Genomic DNA, 16,570 nt, shown 5'->3' with positions numbered 1-16,570 from the left:
TGGAGTTCCCTTTTCAGACAGGAACGCACAAAATGTAAACAAAAACACGCCGAATTCCGGGCAACGAGACAGGTTGGAAGTGAATTTGCCACATTTACCTCTAAAAATTGTAGAAAATTACAATCAAACTTTACCCAAACTCGACAAATCATGGAAAAGAACGACGATGTCATCAAAGTAGGTGACTACATTATCATTCAACGACAGAAATTCACAAAATTATACAAATTTGCCTCGTTGGAAACGACAGTGACGCTCGGAAAGGTAATTTTTTGTCATTTTATCTCATTTTTCAGGATATGATTTAAGTAATTTTATCAAATTTTTCGTAGGAAACGCTCGAACTCCGCCAGATCGAGGGTCAAAAGTTCTTCACAACCTTCAAAATGGTCTCCAAAAACCCGGCAAATCCCAAAAAACGTTTTTACTCGTTGGAAGCATGCTCGGAAATCACGTCTGACATTCGTGCCTTCCTCAATAACACGGATTCGGGTCAAGATAATCGCGATATAAAAATTAACGACAACTCGCAGAACTTGTCGCAGCAAGAAATTGAGGCGCTGCGAAAAAGTGGGGCTTCCAGCACGAATATCATCGGTCAACTCGTGGAAAATAGCAAGACATTCACGTCAAAAACGGAGTTTGGGCAAGAAAAGTACCTGAAAAAGAAGGAACGAAAGTACTTCGAGTACGTTCAAGTGCGAAAACCCTCAATTCGGTTACTGGCGGAGATGTTTTATCGTCAAGACCCGGAAAAAATTCTGTTTTTAAGGCAAGATACACTGTCGCAGCTCATTTCTTACTCAAATGTCAATGAATCGGGGACGTATTTGTTGTACGAGTCGGGAACGCAAGGCTTGCTGCCAGCAACGTTGATGAATTCCATTGGCGCCAACACAAAAGGTCGCCTTTTGCACATGCATCAAGGTCCCTTCGGGCAAAAATTGGCTCTGCAAGCGCTAAATTTGGAAGAGGAACACATGAAACGATGCTTGAGTGTCAATATTTTCTCGTCGCTGAAGATGTTTCACAATCGCGAAGAAGAAATTGTGGAAGAAAGTGAGCCGGCAGCGAAAAAAATCAAACTTGACGACGAAATACCCACGGAAAATGGCGATGCAAAGAAAAAAGAAAAGCCGAAATGGTATTTTGAGAATTTAGAAGCCGTAAAAATGCTGGATGAGAAGGTCGATGGACTCGTAATCGTTGCTCGGGAGCATCCTTGGAGCATTTTGATGACACTTTTGCCATTTGTGAAGCCAAATCGGAACATCGTTATTTATCACAACGTCAAAGAAGTCCTTACCGATGTCTTTTTGGACCTGAAAGCCGGATCAAAAGTCACTGCAGTTAAGTTAACGTCAAATTGGATGCGAAATTACCAAGTTTTACCCAATAGAACGCATCCCGAAGTGCAAATGGGAGGCAATAGCGGGTATTTACTCACAGGCATCGTCGTTGAATCATAAGCAAAAATATATTTTAACGAAATTTCTTTTAAATTTGAATAAACAAAACTATTTTAACAGAATCAAGCTTAATTTTAGCGCCAACTGCTGAATGCCGATCCGCCAAATGAAGATTGCGGGGCTTGCTGAGGTTGTGGGGGACTTGCTTGTGCCAAATTGCCGAATGTGGGGCCGCTGCCTTGAGATCCCAATTGTTCGAATAAGTTGTTTGTGGGAACAGAGGCTTGCGCTGTGGCTTGTGTTGGCGATCCGAAGAGTGGTTTTGATCCAAATGTGGGAGCTCCTCCTGTTGAGTTTGAGAAATTTTGTTAGTAAAAGGTTTTAAAATTATTTTTTTAAACTTTTTGTCCCAAAAATTTAATTTTTTTTAAAATTACATGCCTACTGTTTAAAGACATCTTAATTTTTCAAAATATTTTATAATTTTTTTTTCGAAAAATTTTTTTTTAAATTTTACTGAACATATTTTTTTAAATTTTTTTAAGGCAAATTTTTTATTCTAAATTAATCATGATTTTTTTTATAATATTTTTTTTTACAATATTTTGAAAAAATTTGTTAGAAAAAAATTTAAAGTTATTTTTTTAGAATTTTGCCCCGAAAAATTTAAAATTTCAATAGAAAATTACCGTTTTTTATAATTTTTCAAAAAGAAAGAAAATTAAATTTATTTTTGAAAATTTTGATACTTTATATGAATTTTTTTTTTCTAAAAATTTTTTTTAAATTTTACTGAAATTTTTAAGAAAAACTTTGATTCTAAATTATTCATGATTTTTATTTAAAAATTCTTTTCACAATATTTTGAAAATTTAGTTAGAAAAAAATTTTAAAGTTATTTTTTTAGTTTTTTGTCCCGAAAAATTTACCATTTTTTATAATTTAAAAAAAAAATAATTTTTTTTTATATTTTAATACTCTATATAAAATTTTTCTTCTAATTTTTTTTTAAATTTTACTGTACATATTTTTTAAATTTTTGAGACAAATTTTTAATTCTAAATTTTTCATTATTTAAAAAAAAAAATTTTGCTTGAATAAATTTTTAAATATCAAATCTCTTAAAAACTCTTGATAAAAAGTCGAAAATTAAAAAAAAATATTTTACATGAAAAATTATTTAAAAATTTTTTGAAAAATTTTTTTGGGACAAAAAGTTCGAAATAAATTTAATTAAATGAATTTCTTACCGAATGCTGGTTTAGAAAACGCTCCTCCGCCAAATGCTGGGGGAGATCCGAATGTCGCTCCGCCTCCTAAAAATACAAAAAAATCATTAAAATTCAAATTTTCATCAAAATATTTCAAAATTTTTTTTTACCAAAAACAGGTGTTTGAGCAGCTGCTCCAAAACCTCCAAATCCAGTACTTCCTGTCGTTCCTGCGCCACTTCCAAACGTCGAACTTCCTCCGAAGAGCGATCCGCCTTGACTAAATGTCGACGATTGTTGTCCAAAGGGCGAAGATTGCGTTTGACTGCTGTTTGCTGCGCCAAATAACGATCCGCCGCCTCCTCCAAAGGGACTATTCGCAGCTGGCGTTGCATTATTTCCGCCAAATGGACTGTTTGTCGTTGTCGAAGACGCATTTCCGCCGAAAGGACTACTCGCAACTGTTGTTGCTGTCGCTCCTCCTCCAAAAATCGAGCTCGTTTGACTTTGCCCGAAGGGACTTGCAGCTGCTGGCGTAGCAGATTGCCCGAAAATACTCGTGCCAGATGAAGCTCCTCCAAAAACACTCTGTTCTGGTTTCGGAATTGACGCTCCAAATGGCGATGATGGCGTCGAGGACCCAAAAATTGACGAAGTTTTGTTCTCTGTTGCTGCATTTCCGCCCCCGAAGATGGAATTTGTCGATTGCGAGGCATTTCCAAAGCCGGTACTTGCGCCAAAAATGCTCGAAGCACTTTGAGATGCGTTATTAGCGGGCGACGAAGGCGAACAAATGTTGAAACTCGAGAACAATCCTTCCGCAGGAGCTGTTGACGAAGCTGTTGTGACAGCAGGAGGTGTCACAGGACTCGTAGTTGCTGCAGGAGGCGAAGCAACTGATCCAAAGAGACCCGTTTTAGGTGCTGTCGTTGTCACAGAAGCGCTTCCGAAGATTCCTGTCGATGCTGTTGTCGTTGTTATTGCCGCAGAACCGAAAATTCCCGTTGCTGCGGTTGTTGTGACAGTCGTTGTCGCTCCAAATAACCCTCCAGAGGAAGCTGTTGTTGTCGTCGTCGTGCTTGGAGATCCAAAAAGTCCCGTTCCTGAACTTCCAAATAATCCTCCAGCTGGTTTTGGCTGAGTTTGAGCCCCCAAAGGCGTGATTGAACCAAAAATTGAAGGTTTTGTAGCGGGAGTTGTTGTCTCAGTGGTTGATGTTACATTACCAGATGAAGCTGTAACAGGAGCTGCACTTCCAAAAGAGAGATTAAATCCAGTAGATGCTGGTTTAACTTCTGTTGTTGCTCCTCCAAAGGGCGTTTTATTCTCCAAACCCTTCGCAGCGCTCGAAAAATTAAATTCTGACGACTTTGTTGACGTTGCACTCGCTGTAGATGCTTCTGAAGCTGCTTTCGGGGTCGTTTCTGTACTTGGCGCTGTCGAAGAATTTCCATTATTGGCATCTGTTGGTCCCGAAGACGCCGCAGCTCCAAATCCAAAGGAAAATTTCGCTGTCGGCTTGATAATTTCGGGAGTTTTTTCCTTTTCCGGCGTATTTTCCTTCGGCACGGCGAAGAGAGAAGGCTTTTCCGCGGGTTTTGTGCTAATTGTAACAGCTGGCGACGCAGTAGATGGCGCTCCAAATTGATTTACGGTCTCAACTAAGCTCGCCAACGGAGATTTCGGAGCTTCAACAGGTTTTTCTTCCTTTTTCTCTTCCACAGGTGTCGATTTTTGTCCAAATCCGCCGAAAAATGACGTAGTTGAAGGAGTTGTCGAAGCAGTAGATGATCCAAAAAGTCCTCCTGAAGCACTTCCTCCGAGCGTAAAACCGATTGACGGTTTTGGCGGGTCTTCTTTCGGTTTTTCTTCAACAGGTTTCACCACAGGAGTGATCGTTGTCGTTCCAAAAAGCAATGGACTCTCCGTTTTTGTCGTATTCGAAGTCTCTGTCGGCTTAGAAGTACTCAATCCGCCAAAAGAAAATGCTGAAGAAGGTTGTGTTGTTACAGGTTTCGAACTTAAATCACCAAATGTCGGTTTAGGCAATTCAGATTTCTCATTTCCGACCTTTTGAGCTGTTGTCGCAAAGGGAGAATTCGTTGCTGTTGTCCCAAAAGTCGCTGTCGGAGCTTGTGGCGTCAATTGCGCGAACGAAAATTTCGGAGTTTCGGTTTTGGCGGGTTGAGATGTCGCGGAAAAGCTTGAATTTCCTCCGAATGCGAAGCTTGCGGTACTTGCGGGTGTCGTTGAAGGCTTTTCTGCGATTGGTTTGCTCATCGGAACACTCGTTGGCGGTGCAGGAGATGCAAAACTCGGGGGTTTTTGCGTCGGAATTACAGGTTTTGGTAGTTCAAACTTCGCTTGAGGCACAGATTTCGCAGGTTCAGGAGCTTTTACCTCTGGTTTCACGGGTTCAACTTTCTTTTCAGCCTTTAAAAGTGTCTTTCGCATATTTTCTCGCTTCACTTGGACCACTTCCGAGTTGATATCTTGTCGATCCGGGCGTTTCGGAGTGATTTTTTGGATTTTATGACGCTTCAAACACTCTTTCAAGAGCTCGAGCTTCCTCGGAGTCAATTTTTCGTTCTCTTTTTGTACTTGATCGATTATTGACATGGACAAAATTGAGTCGGTAAGTGACTCGACGGGGTCCTGACTCGTGATTTCGAGCGCTTTAACGGTATCTCGCATGCCTAAACGTTGTTTCAAGCTATTTATGGTCATGCGATGACGCGCCAAAATATCTCGTTGCTTCGAAATTGTCTGATAAACGCCTTCTAAGCTGGGAATTTTCATCGTTTGACGCGTTTTTTGCTTTTGCATGTCCTGATATTCGGCCCATTGGGCGTCAATTTGTCGTGTTATCGTGAAAAGTTGCGTTTCTGCCATCTTTAGCATGGATTCCAGGCGGGCAAGTTGCCTTTTACTCGTTTGACTCATCGTGTAAGAGCTCCGATCTTCGAGGTGGTTCTGTGAATGGTACAATTTTTGTTTGTTTTTTGCCTCAGTTACCATCGCAAATGTCTCATTAAGGTTCAAACGCAACAAATGAACATCCGAGCTGAGCGAATCATTCACTTCCGTTGCTTCCTTATTCAATTTTGACAACTCGTTAAGCTGTTTTGCCATCGAAACTGACTCCTCTTTCGTTCCTATGTCGATATTGATGTTTTTTGAACGCGCAATTAGCTCTTTCAAGTCCTTTTGGAAGTTCAAAATCTCTTCGCGAATCATGCCTTGAACGATTTTCGCGTCTTCTGTCGTGTCAGGACTTCCCGCTTTGCCCGATTGAACTTGCGTTTGTGACTTATTTTGATTTCCCGTCGTGGCAGGAGGCTTCGTTGCTGCCGTATAAGTCGGCGGAACCGTAATTAACGGTTTATTAGCTTCGCTTGGTGCCGTAGAAGCCAATGGTTGACCAAAAGTTGGCGCACTTGGGCGTTGTTCGTTCGTAGAAACTGCAGCAGGAGCATTTCCAAACCCAAAAGTTGGCGGTTTTGATACTTGAGCTCCAAAAGCGGGAGGTTTTTCAGCAGTTACTGTTGCTGCAGGTGCCGAAATTGCGGGCGATTGAAATCCCAAGCCACCAAATCCGAATCCAGCGGTTCCCGGGGGAGGTCCAAACGTAGGAGGCTTCGCTGCGGGAAGTGATCCGAAGAGATTTGTCGCAGTTTTTGAGGGTTCTGAGGCGTTATTCGGGGCATTTCCGAAGAGAGATTTGACGGGAGCCGGAGTTGATGTCGCATTTCCTTGCCCGAGAGAGAAAGTCATGTCAGCTTTGTTTGTAGCTGCGGGCGGAGTTGCTGTTTTATTGGGAGTTGCGGTCAATTCTGGGATTTTAAAATGTCCTAAACCACTGTTATTCCTTATCGGATTGGGAGGGCAACAAATTCCCACGGCATTTGGCATCGTATTCAGCAAATTGAACGAAATTAAAAGTCCATCGGTCGAGAGAAGATGAATCATGGGCATCACGGGAAACGTTTGTTCGCCGATCGTGATTTGATGGGTGACTCCAACTTCCAATGCAAGACCCAAAGGGAACGTTTCCTGCTTTTTTGCTGTCAATGGAAGCTCTGCACGTGCATTATCCGACGGGACAAATTGTTTCCATGTCGGAAAGTCCCCTTGTTCTGTCGTCCCTAAGAGACCAACTTCCATGCTGTTTGCTGATGCCACAATCAATAAATTCCACGGCAAAATGTGCGACAAGAACACTTGTGACTTTCGGGGACCCGATTGACTGTAACAAATGTCGTCGTAATTGATATACGCGGCATTTCCGGTCTTCGGGGCATTCACAATAAACAAAGCTGGGGTCGTATCTTCAGCTTTGCTTTGAAAAACTGCCGCAAATTGGTACGTAGCCAACCATTGAATGGCAATTGTGTCGAAAGAACTGCCTCCCAAGACATTCGGGGGACACGGGATTTGTCGAGCAGGCTTTAAATCCGGTTTAAATTGAATTAAAGTACCATTCGGGAAGCCGGCGACGATTTGTTTGCCTTTTGGACTCCAACAAGCTGATTGAACGGATTGTTGTCCATCCAAGGAACACATTTCATTACCCGGGGACTTCAATGTGTACATTACAAGCCCCCCATTTTCCGTTACAACAGCTAAAACATCACTTGCTACGGGATTCCATAAGAGTTGGGAGCTGTGACAAGCACCGTGAATAGGGAATTCATGCGTTAAAGTGACATCCTGAAAGAAAAAACAAGAAAAAATTAACCTAAACGAGTTTTTTCATTGAAAAAAAGTCACTTACGTTTGTGTAAAATGATGGAACAGAGTAAATCTGCAAGAAACAATTGCCGTTTTTGGTGACATCAACTGCCAGCAACGAATGATCGCAATTTACGGCGATCTGGAGTGGCTTGCCGGGCAGCTCAAAGACTCTCGTGGGTACCGGCGAACCATTTTTAGCGTCTTCTGACGTCAAAGATGATAGTTGAACGACCCGCAGATCCGCTGAACTTGTGCTTCCGGCGAAAATTAGTCCGTGGGTGCTTGCTGCAGCTAATAAATTGTGACAATTGAGGTTTGCATCGTCATGCGAGTTGAATAACTTTGCTTTGCTTTGAAGTTTGAATTGCAAATCCTTCGAAAATGAGAATTTTTGGTCAAAATTTTATGAGATAACGAAAAAAATCAAACTTACCGTCACATCGACACTGTCGGGAGCAAGTTGCGCCATCGTTTTGCTCGTATTTCAATAGCAAATTGTCCGATTTTTTGTTTTTTTAACACTGAAACTACGTTAGACACTGAAAATTCGCACCAAAATGTTGAGAAATGTCAAAATCGCGTTTGACACATTTGACGTTTCGACCTGTCATCGTTCGATCCGAGCGAAAAAAAATCACATCGAAGTTGTTTTGGAATTTTAAGAGGCGAAAAAAGGTGCAAAAATGGCCTCGAACACGGGAGGAGTGAAGCCGATGCCCATCCAGGGTCGCATGGTTCGCGAACGCGAGCGTATTCTCGGCATGACGCCTGAGGAGCGCAAATGGCGAGGTAAATATCACAAATTTTTTGACTGTGTGTCATTACATAATGGATTCCATACCAAAACAATGTCTCCTTTTGCATTTTTTTCAATAGCGCAATACTTGAAGGACCAAACTTTGAGTCATAACGAGCCACGATTAGTTCCCGAATACTGGAAAGAGGTCCGCAATCCCATTCGTCGGTTCTACAGAGCTCCCCTCGATGCTTTTGGACGAATGTTGACGCCAGTTTTGGTAAATTTTTGATCGAATCCCAATAATTTTAAGTTGATTTTATGATTTTTTCTGTTTTTTTTTAGGGAAAATATCCAGCAGCGTACGTTCGTTACTTTACCGGAAAATTCCTAATGATTGGCGCGGGAGTTTTGGGAATGACTTATTACTTTAAATATAACGGAAATGATTGGACGAAGAAGGGAGGATGGCGTGTGATCCAGTCAAGGCCTCTTTCTACGCCAGGAACTCCAGGATGGCCCAAAGTATCCGAGAGAACTAAACCATCGGATTACGCTAATCGCGGTTTCGCCAATTCACCAATCTAAAAAAAATATTCTTTGGAAATCCGTGTTAGTTCTTGGAAATGTATAAATAAATAAAAAAAAATCTTTTAAAATGATTTTATGAAAGTTTTCTCGGTAGAAATTCAGGTAAATTAATCAAAATTAAAATGGAAAAAAATTAAAATACATATAAAAAAAAAATATTAAAAAAAACAAAATTTTTTTCGAACAAATTTTACTCATCTTGCTTTAAGAAATTTGGAGTCCAGAAATGATAGAAGAGTAAAAATGAATACATAAATAGTATTTCTTTCTTTATGTACTGATTATTCTTCTTTTTAACTTCAATTTTAATTAAGAACTTTTGGTAGCTAGATTCTGCGTTATTTTGATTTTAATGAAAATTTTTTATAAGCAAATTTTTAAATATTTCATCAACAATATTATTTTTAAAATTTTAATTTTGAAAATAATTTCAAATTTTTTTTTTTTTAATTTTAAATAAAAAAAAAATATTTTTAATAAATAATTTTAACAAAAATGGTAAACAAATAATTAAAGTAAAAAATTTTTTAATTAAAATTTAAATGAAAAAAAAAATAAATTTTGGCAAAAATCTAATACAAAAAGTACTTTTTCTCAATTATCAATTTAAATTGAAAGGGACTTTTTTGAGTATTTGAAACTTTTATTTATTTAAAAAAAAATTTTTTTTAAAGCAAAAAATAATTTTTTTCGCAATTTTCGATTTATTTTCCAAAATTATCTTTTTTAAACTAAGAAAAAAAATTTAAATGAAAAAATATGATTGAATAAATATTGATTGTCAAAGTAAATATTTTTCATTAAAGTTTAAATTTTTACTTTCAAATTCTTGAATTCTTTAAATACCTAAATAAATAAAAAAATTTGCATATATTTAGAAAATGTTATAAAAATATGAATAATGTTGGTGAAAAATTAAAATTTTAATGAAAAATATTTAAAAAAATATTTTTATAATTTTTTTAATTTTTTTTTTTTTTTTTTTTGAAGAAATTGACATTTTTAACTCAGGAAAAATTTATTTATTTGATTTTTTTAATTTTAATGAAAAATTTACATCTTTAAACTCTTTTTGAAGATGATTTTTTACAAATTTCTTTCAATTTCAAGTTTTTGAGTAAATCTTGAAATAAATAAAAAAATTTCAGGCATTTAATATTTAGAAAATGTTATAAAAATATGAATAAATGTTGGTGAAAAATTAAAATTTTAATGAAAAATATTTAAACATAAAGTGAAAAATTAAATTTATTCGCCTAAGTAAATTTAAATTAATTTTTGTCAAAAATTCCGTCAAATTAAATTAATTCAATTCTCAAAAAAAACTTTCCACGTCTCCCTTTGTGCAGTTAAATTTTAAGTATTTTCGCTGAATGGGTTCCAATTACCGTCAATTTGCGCTGATTTCATTCAACAAAAGGGTTCTGTTTGTTTTTTTTTTATTGCGATCATTTATTCATGTGATTCCACTTAAGCGCTACCATTGTTAATATTTATTTAAATTATTAAATTACTATGTACAAATACTGCAAAAGATCTTTCGTAAGTGATCTCATTTGCGGCGCATTTCCTCGATCTACGAAGAAGCTGTGGCGTCGTCTTCTGCTGTGGTTGGGGGCGATGACGACGACGACGTTTCCTCGCCTTGACTTGTGGTTGGTTGCTGTTGCGGCGGAATTACCGGTTGAACGTAGGCCGGGGCATAGTTAAAGGCATAAATTGGCTCCATGGGGGGTTGGGGTTGGATATTTTCCTGCGGTTGACTTTGACTGAATTGATTTTGCTCGGCGGGATTTGCCGCAAGCATCACGGGATCTGGCGTTACGAGCGGAGCTAAGCCTTCTTGCGGTACGGGAGCAGCTGCGGGAGTGTTGTCATCTTTATCGGAATGTTCATAGTGATGAATGTGCTGCTCCGTGATGTGACGTCGTGGAATCATACTGCCAACGAGATGAGTTGCCATGCCGCCAACTGCCATTCCTGTGAGAACGCCACCAACTGACATGCCAGAACTCGATTTTTGGGGTTGTTGGTACATGGGTTGTTGATACATGGGCATGCCGCCGCCCATTGGTTGTTGGTAAGGCATTCCTCCCATGGCTGGTTGTTGTCCATAGGCTCCCATGCCGCCGTAAGGTGACATTCCTCCTGCTGGGGGCGCATTTCCGTAAGGTTGTTGCGGATATGGCGAATAAGCTGGCGGTTTATTGTAACTTGGGGAGTATGCTGGAGGCATTCCGTGTGAGGGAGCAGCATTGTGACCCATTCCCGGATACGCTGGCGGAGGTCCTTGCGGATGCTGATTGTGTGTATTCCATCCTGGAGACGGCGGAGCTGACGCATGACTTGATTCTGTCTTCGAAACGCTCTTTGGTGGTGGCGGTTTCGGAATGGGATCGTGATGCGTGTCAACCGGTTGCGAATTTCGACCGTCGCCACGACGAGCGGAATAACTTTTTTGCGTTTTTTGACGGCGACTCACGCCGAAAGAGCGTTTTCCGTGCGTCGGAATGAAGAAACACGCCGACAACAGAAGCGTTATCGAGAGCACCGATGAAAATTTCATCTTTAGAAAATTTTTTTCACAATTTTTTTTTTGAGAGCTTATATTTTTGCGACCGTTCTCGTCCCTTTCTACCGTTCGAATAACGCGATTTCGCGGATTATCTCTCGTTAAAACATAATTTTCCATCGGACCCAAGTACTCAACCCATAAAAGCGTACATTACACAAATTAGATCAATTTACTGTCATTTATCCAATAAAATTTTGTTTTTTTTTCATCATCTGTTCCTTTTGTAGATTGGCGATCGTCAACAACAAGACGACACAGAAAACAACAAATTTGCGCAAACGTGAAGAAGACGCTCCTCGTTTCTCAGCACGCGGGAATTTCACTTTTTATTTGCGGTGCGACGGAGGCAAGGCGGGGAACGTGTAATTTATCCGTTTAATATTTAAATTGGGTGCCATCAATAACGTCAAGAGCGACGTTTCGAGTAAACATTTTATTAAGCCAAATTCTTCGTTCTCATCGTACGTGCGGCGATGCGATCTGGAACGGCGACAGAACGATCGAGAAATTCTCGTCGGGTCACGGTCTCGCGGCACGAAATGACTTTATTCATGATTATGACGATAAACTTACAATTTTATTAAATAATATTCGTCTTAGAGGGTAAATATTTAATAAGGTCCTTAAAGCTAAAGGGCGTTCCTTCAGTTCGTTTGGTGTAACGGATTTTGAGTATCGTTGTTGAGTCGGTGTCTGAAATTAAAAAGAATATATTTTTTATTAAATTTTTATTTGATTTCTTAAGGAAGCTTCAAATTTATTTCGAACTTTTTATTTCGACAAAAAAAAACTTTTGAAATAGTTTTTTTTTTATAAAATGACAAATATTTAATGAATCGTTGATCAATATTTATTTTCGTTGAATTTAATGTATTTACGTTGAAAATTTCTTATTTAAAATTGATTTCAAAACAAGTCAACTAAAAAATTTCATAAAAAAAAACAAATTTTTTTTTTTTTTTTTTTTTTTGAAAACATACATGAGTTCAATGATTTTCGAAAAAATATTTTAAAGAGAAGAAAATTTGAGATAACAAAATACCATTTTCAATACAAAAATTAATTTTTTAAAAAATTCATTAAAAAATTATGAAAATAGACCAAAAACAGTCATTTTTAATGAAATTTTCATCTTCCATTGGATTTTCGGTTCCTTTGGATTTTCAGGAGGACTGAGACAAAATATTTAAAAAAAAAAATGAAAGCATCCTCAATATATATAAAAAAAAATTAAAATAAGTAATAAAAAAATCATATTTTTAAAGAAATAAAAATAAATTAATTAATTTAAAATATTAAAAAAATATATATAAAATTAATTTTGCCCTAACTTTATTTTTGAAGTCTACAACCAAAAGCTATTTTTTTTTTTAATTTTTTTAAATATTAAAGATTTATTTAATTTGTAACAAAAAAAAAAAATTATTTTATTTTTTTTTATTTAAACAAATTTTGTCCAAAAATTAATTTTTAAAATTATTTTTATTTTAAGGAAAATAAAAAAAAATATTATGCACTTAAATTATTTTTATAAAATATTATTCAATTCGTGTTTTGAAAAATAAAAAAAAAAATATTTAATTTTGTTTAGCGATTCACCTTTTAGGAAATTTTTCGACAACAAATACTTCAAAAATTATTTTTAATTTTAGAAAGAAAAACATCAAAATTATTTTTTTTACGATTTTCGAAAAATAATTTTGGTGAAATTTAGGCCGCTCCAAATTTTTTTTGAACTTTTTGTCCCATGCCCCAAGAAAATTTCATCATAATTGACCGTTTTTTGCTCTTTTTTCATATTTTTTCAAAGAATATTCTAAAATTTTTTAAAAAATTTCAATTTTTAAGAATCTTTTTAAAATAGTATTTTAAGATGAATTTTCTTTTTTAAATTTTTTTTTCAAAAAAAAAAATTACTTTTCAAAATTTTTTGAAAGTTATTTTTATGAATTTTTTTATTTAAATTTTTACCTTGAAATACTTTGAGATTAATTTTAAATTATCAAATCTCAATGCAACTACCTTAAAAATAACTCAAATATTCATTATTGATTAAAAATTGTTAAAATTTTGTCATTTTGTATGAAAAAGTATGACAAAACCTTTTTTTTATTTTCTTGCCTCCCCCATCTTAAAAAAAAAGTTTTTAGGACAAAAATTTCGGAAAAAATTTGGAGCGGCCTTATTAAGAATTTAAAAAAATGAAGAATTTTTCAAAGTTTTAAATTTTTTTCTAAATATTTTTTTTAATTCGTGAAAATTTACCGAAAATTCAGATCTCGTATGTGTAAAAATTAAAAAAAAACTTACGCTGACATGCAATCAATATACGGCGGCGGCGGCGTAACAGAAACTCTCGCAGAATCCCTCAACAAATCCACCGTCAACGCATCCAGCTCTTGCCTAATATGTCTCGTGCAACACACATCCTGCGGAATTTCACTCACTTCATCGATCTCATTGTAGATAACGGACCCACTCGAGACGGCATTCGTCATCAAAGGTCGACTCGGGCTTTCCGGCGCATCTGTCGGAACACTATGAAGTCTCGAAATGCGCGGAGCTGATGGCACCGTCTCTGGACTTGGCAAAAAATACGCATCCTCGTTGTTGCTATTTTGACTCCTTCTGCGCGAATTTACATCGATGGACAATCTCTGTGGGCGCTGATTTCGTCGAAAATACTTGAAAAAAGCCGGAAGCTCTTGTTCTTGCGGAATTCGTGGCTGATGTCGTCTCTGGTACAAGTGTTCCGGTTCCGGCAACGAACTCCGAAGCGGCGTCAGGGATTTCGGGATGGCGGATTCTTCACTGCTGCTACTGTTTCGAAACGAAGGAACGCGACTCGGCGAAATGGGAGATGCTATGCGGCGAGGAATTTCCGACTCAGTCGACGTTTGCGGGACATTTTCCGGTGACATTGGTCGACGAGTAGTTTGCGCATCTGTTGGGGGGAATTTTTCGGATTTTAGTGATGAGAGTCAAGGTCGAGAGGCGTGTTCTTACGTGCATATTGCGAACGGTTTTGATAAGCTTTGCGGAGACGTTGACGTTCGAGGGGTTCCGTAAAGGAGGCTTTGATGTTTCGATGACGCAGGAAACAAGCGAGATAGACAAGTAAACCACCGCCGAGTGCTCCGAAGAATAAACCGACGTAACACATGGCGATAACAGCTTCCAAGTGATTTTGCTGACAATTTTCATAATTTGTTGTTAAAATGAGGAAATTTTCGTACAAATCCGAAAGATTTGCTCTACAAACGTCAAACGAACAATCAGAATCGATTTCGTCAATTTCCGCATCTCCCGAACATTTACTTGAAAGCACTTTATAAGGGTTTGCTGGCGTTGTTGGTTCAGTAGATGAAGGAAAAAATACGGATTTGGTGATATTCCACACGATATCCAACGGAATTTCCTCTCTTGGGGCCTGAGTTGTGGCATGAATAATTTTATCGAACACCGCATGACCATTTTTTGGCTTATCTGAAAGAAAAAAATTATTAAAAAAAATTTTTTTAGATTTTTTTCTTCGAAAAATCACTTACAACACTGATTTCTCTTGATTTTCACGCCGCGCTTTTGAAACCACTTCAAAACTTTGAAAATTTCCTCGTCGCAATTCCATGGATTGTCCTCCAAATTCACTTCAATCAATTTTTTCATGCGTTGAAAGGACTTGATATGAATATTTTTTAACAAATTTTGAGATAAATCCAAAAATTCCACATTTGGCAAGGCATGAAACATCAAATGAGGCACATGGACCAACTTTGAATCGACCATACTTAATTTTCGCAAGGAGGAACTTTTAATTAAAGCCTGATCTGGTAGCGACATGAACTTATTTCCGTTCAAGATGAGCTCCTTTAGGTTGGAATTTGACTCTAAAAGTCTGTTATCGAGCTGTTCGATGCGATTATACGACAAATCCAGCTTTTCCAGGCGATCCATTAGCTCAAAGGCACGAAAAGAGACCGTACTGATGATATTAAAGGACAAATCTAACTCGACCATGTTGGTAAATTCCTAGAAAAATGGCAAAAATATCGCGCGTTATCGCTGATGTCACATTTTTAAATACACAAAAGCTATATGACTCACCTCGAACGAATGATCCGTAATGAGAGAAATTTTATTACGAGATAAATCCAGGATTTCAACCTCGCGAGGGACACCTTTTAATGAAAACTTAAAATTTTCGTGAATTTTCTTAAAAATTTTCATTCCTTACCAGCAAAAGTGTTGATGAGATTTTGATCACTGCAAACGGCTCTTCGTAAATCCGCGAAAATGTCGCATTGGCAATGCTTTGGGCAAAATTTTTGTTCGTTGTTGGATGCACTGAAGGTCACGTGACTCATCCAAATCAGGATAAAAATGATTTTTTTGAGGTTTTGTTCCATTTTTGGCTCTTACATTCTAGAATTTTTACCTTTTAATTGTTTCTTTGGCGAGAAAACGATGTTATATGAAGCTAAAAATGGCGAGCAAAGCATTATCGCTTCACTTTCAGGTCTTATCTTATCTTGTAGAAGCATGGAGATAAGACGGTGTGACAGGTAGATGCATTAAAGAGGTGAGTGTGTGAGTGACTTTCGATTTGATTTTTATTAGAAAATTGTTAGAGGTTAATGATTTACGGAGAAATTTATGAAAAAATAGATTTTTTGACCTAATTTCATATTTTTTCACTTTAAAAAATATTTAAAAAAATTCTGAAGCTTTCTGAAAAATTTTTATGAAAAATACATAAGATTTTTTTTTTACAATTTTTTGAGCATAAGTAAAAAGCTGGTTTTTGAAAAGTTTATTTTTTTTAATTCAATTAATTTTTTTTTAGCTTTTGTTATATTTTAATGATTTTTGAAGAAGTTCTCAATAAAAACAAATTTCACAATTTTTCGATAAAATTTATTTTTTTATAATTTAACAACTCCATCAAAAATTTTTTTTCTTTTCAAACATTTTCATTTTTTTTTTATCTAAGAGTATCGGTTGATTTTCGAAGAATTTTTCAAACAAATTTTTTTTTTAGATTTTTTAAATTAAAGTTTTTAATCAAAAAACTTTTTTTTTAAAGAATTTAATTTTTTTTTTTCAAAAATTTAAGAAAAAAAAAAATTTACTTTTTGACTTAAAAATCTAAATAATAAAATTTTATCAAAAATTAATTTTTCTCATAAATTCCTTTAAAAATTTTAAACTTTTAACTTAATTTTTTTTATTGAAAATTCATTTTGTTTTTGACTTTTGATAAAATTTTATAATTTTTATATAATTTAAAAATAAATTTTTTCCTAAACAATTGAAA

General features: G+C 36.4%; 5 protein-coding genes across 5 annotated transcripts; 2 read left to right on the top strand and 3 right to left on the bottom strand.

Annotated features, from left to right (window-relative positions):
• Positions 1 to 59: 59 nt before the first annotated feature.
• LOC134832095 (tRNA (adenine(58)-N(1))-methyltransferase non-catalytic subunit TRM6) lies at positions 60 to 1,524 on the top strand. The gene is made up of 2 exons (XM_063845993.1): positions 60 to 264; positions 333 to 1,524. Exons 1-2 carry the CDS (start codon positions 151 to 153, stop codon positions 1,467 to 1,469), a joined length of 1,251 nt encoding a protein of 416 aa, XP_063702063.1. The 5' UTR covers positions 60 to 150; the 3' UTR covers positions 1,470 to 1,524.
• On the bottom strand, positions 1,472 to 7,906 carry LOC134832092 (nuclear pore complex protein Nup214). Its single transcript, XM_063845990.1, has 5 exons — positions 7,788 to 7,906; positions 7,395 to 7,727; positions 2,791 to 7,330; positions 2,660 to 2,725; positions 1,472 to 1,755 (listed from the first exon to the last, which is right to left on the bottom strand). Exons 1-5 carry the CDS (start codon positions 7,821 to 7,823, stop codon positions 1,544 to 1,546), a joined length of 5,187 nt encoding a protein of 1,728 aa, XP_063702060.1. The 5' UTR covers positions 7,824 to 7,906; the 3' UTR covers positions 1,472 to 1,543.
• A 47-nt stretch (positions 7,907 to 7,953) lies between these two features.
• Positions 7,954 to 8,752, top strand: LOC134830437 (uncharacterized). Its single transcript, XM_063843925.1, has 3 exons — positions 7,954 to 8,143; positions 8,231 to 8,370; positions 8,436 to 8,752. Exons 1-3 carry the CDS (start codon positions 8,038 to 8,040, stop codon positions 8,676 to 8,678), a joined length of 489 nt encoding a protein of 162 aa, XP_063699995.1. The 5' UTR covers positions 7,954 to 8,037; the 3' UTR covers positions 8,679 to 8,752.
• Positions 8,753 to 10,257: 1,505 nt separating this feature from the next.
• LOC134828515 (uncharacterized) lies at positions 10,258 to 11,247 on the bottom strand. The gene has a single exon (XM_063841495.1). It carries the CDS (start codon positions 11,245 to 11,247, stop codon positions 10,258 to 10,260), a length of 990 nt encoding a protein of 329 aa, XP_063697565.1.
• A 265-nt stretch (positions 11,248 to 11,512) lies between these two features.
• Positions 11,513 to 15,716, bottom strand: LOC134829879 (uncharacterized). The gene is made up of 6 exons (XM_063843167.1): positions 15,491 to 15,716; positions 15,361 to 15,434; positions 14,805 to 15,285; positions 14,263 to 14,742; positions 13,567 to 14,200; positions 11,513 to 11,949 (listed from the first exon to the last, which is right to left on the bottom strand). Exons 1-6 carry the CDS (start codon positions 15,660 to 15,662, stop codon positions 11,901 to 11,903), a joined length of 1,890 nt encoding a protein of 629 aa, XP_063699237.1. The 5' UTR covers positions 15,663 to 15,716; the 3' UTR covers positions 11,513 to 11,900.
• Between the last annotated feature and the right edge of the window lie 854 nt (positions 15,717 to 16,570).

Source organism: Culicoides brevitarsis, chromosome 2 (genome assembly GCF_036172545.1).
Source record: "Culicoides brevitarsis isolate CSIRO-B50_1 chromosome 2, AGI_CSIRO_Cbre_v1, whole genome shotgun sequence".
Lineage (NCBI taxonomy): Eukaryota > Metazoa > Arthropoda > Insecta > Diptera > Ceratopogonidae > Culicoides > Culicoides brevitarsis.
This window is presented reverse-complemented; position numbering and strand designations above follow the sequence as displayed.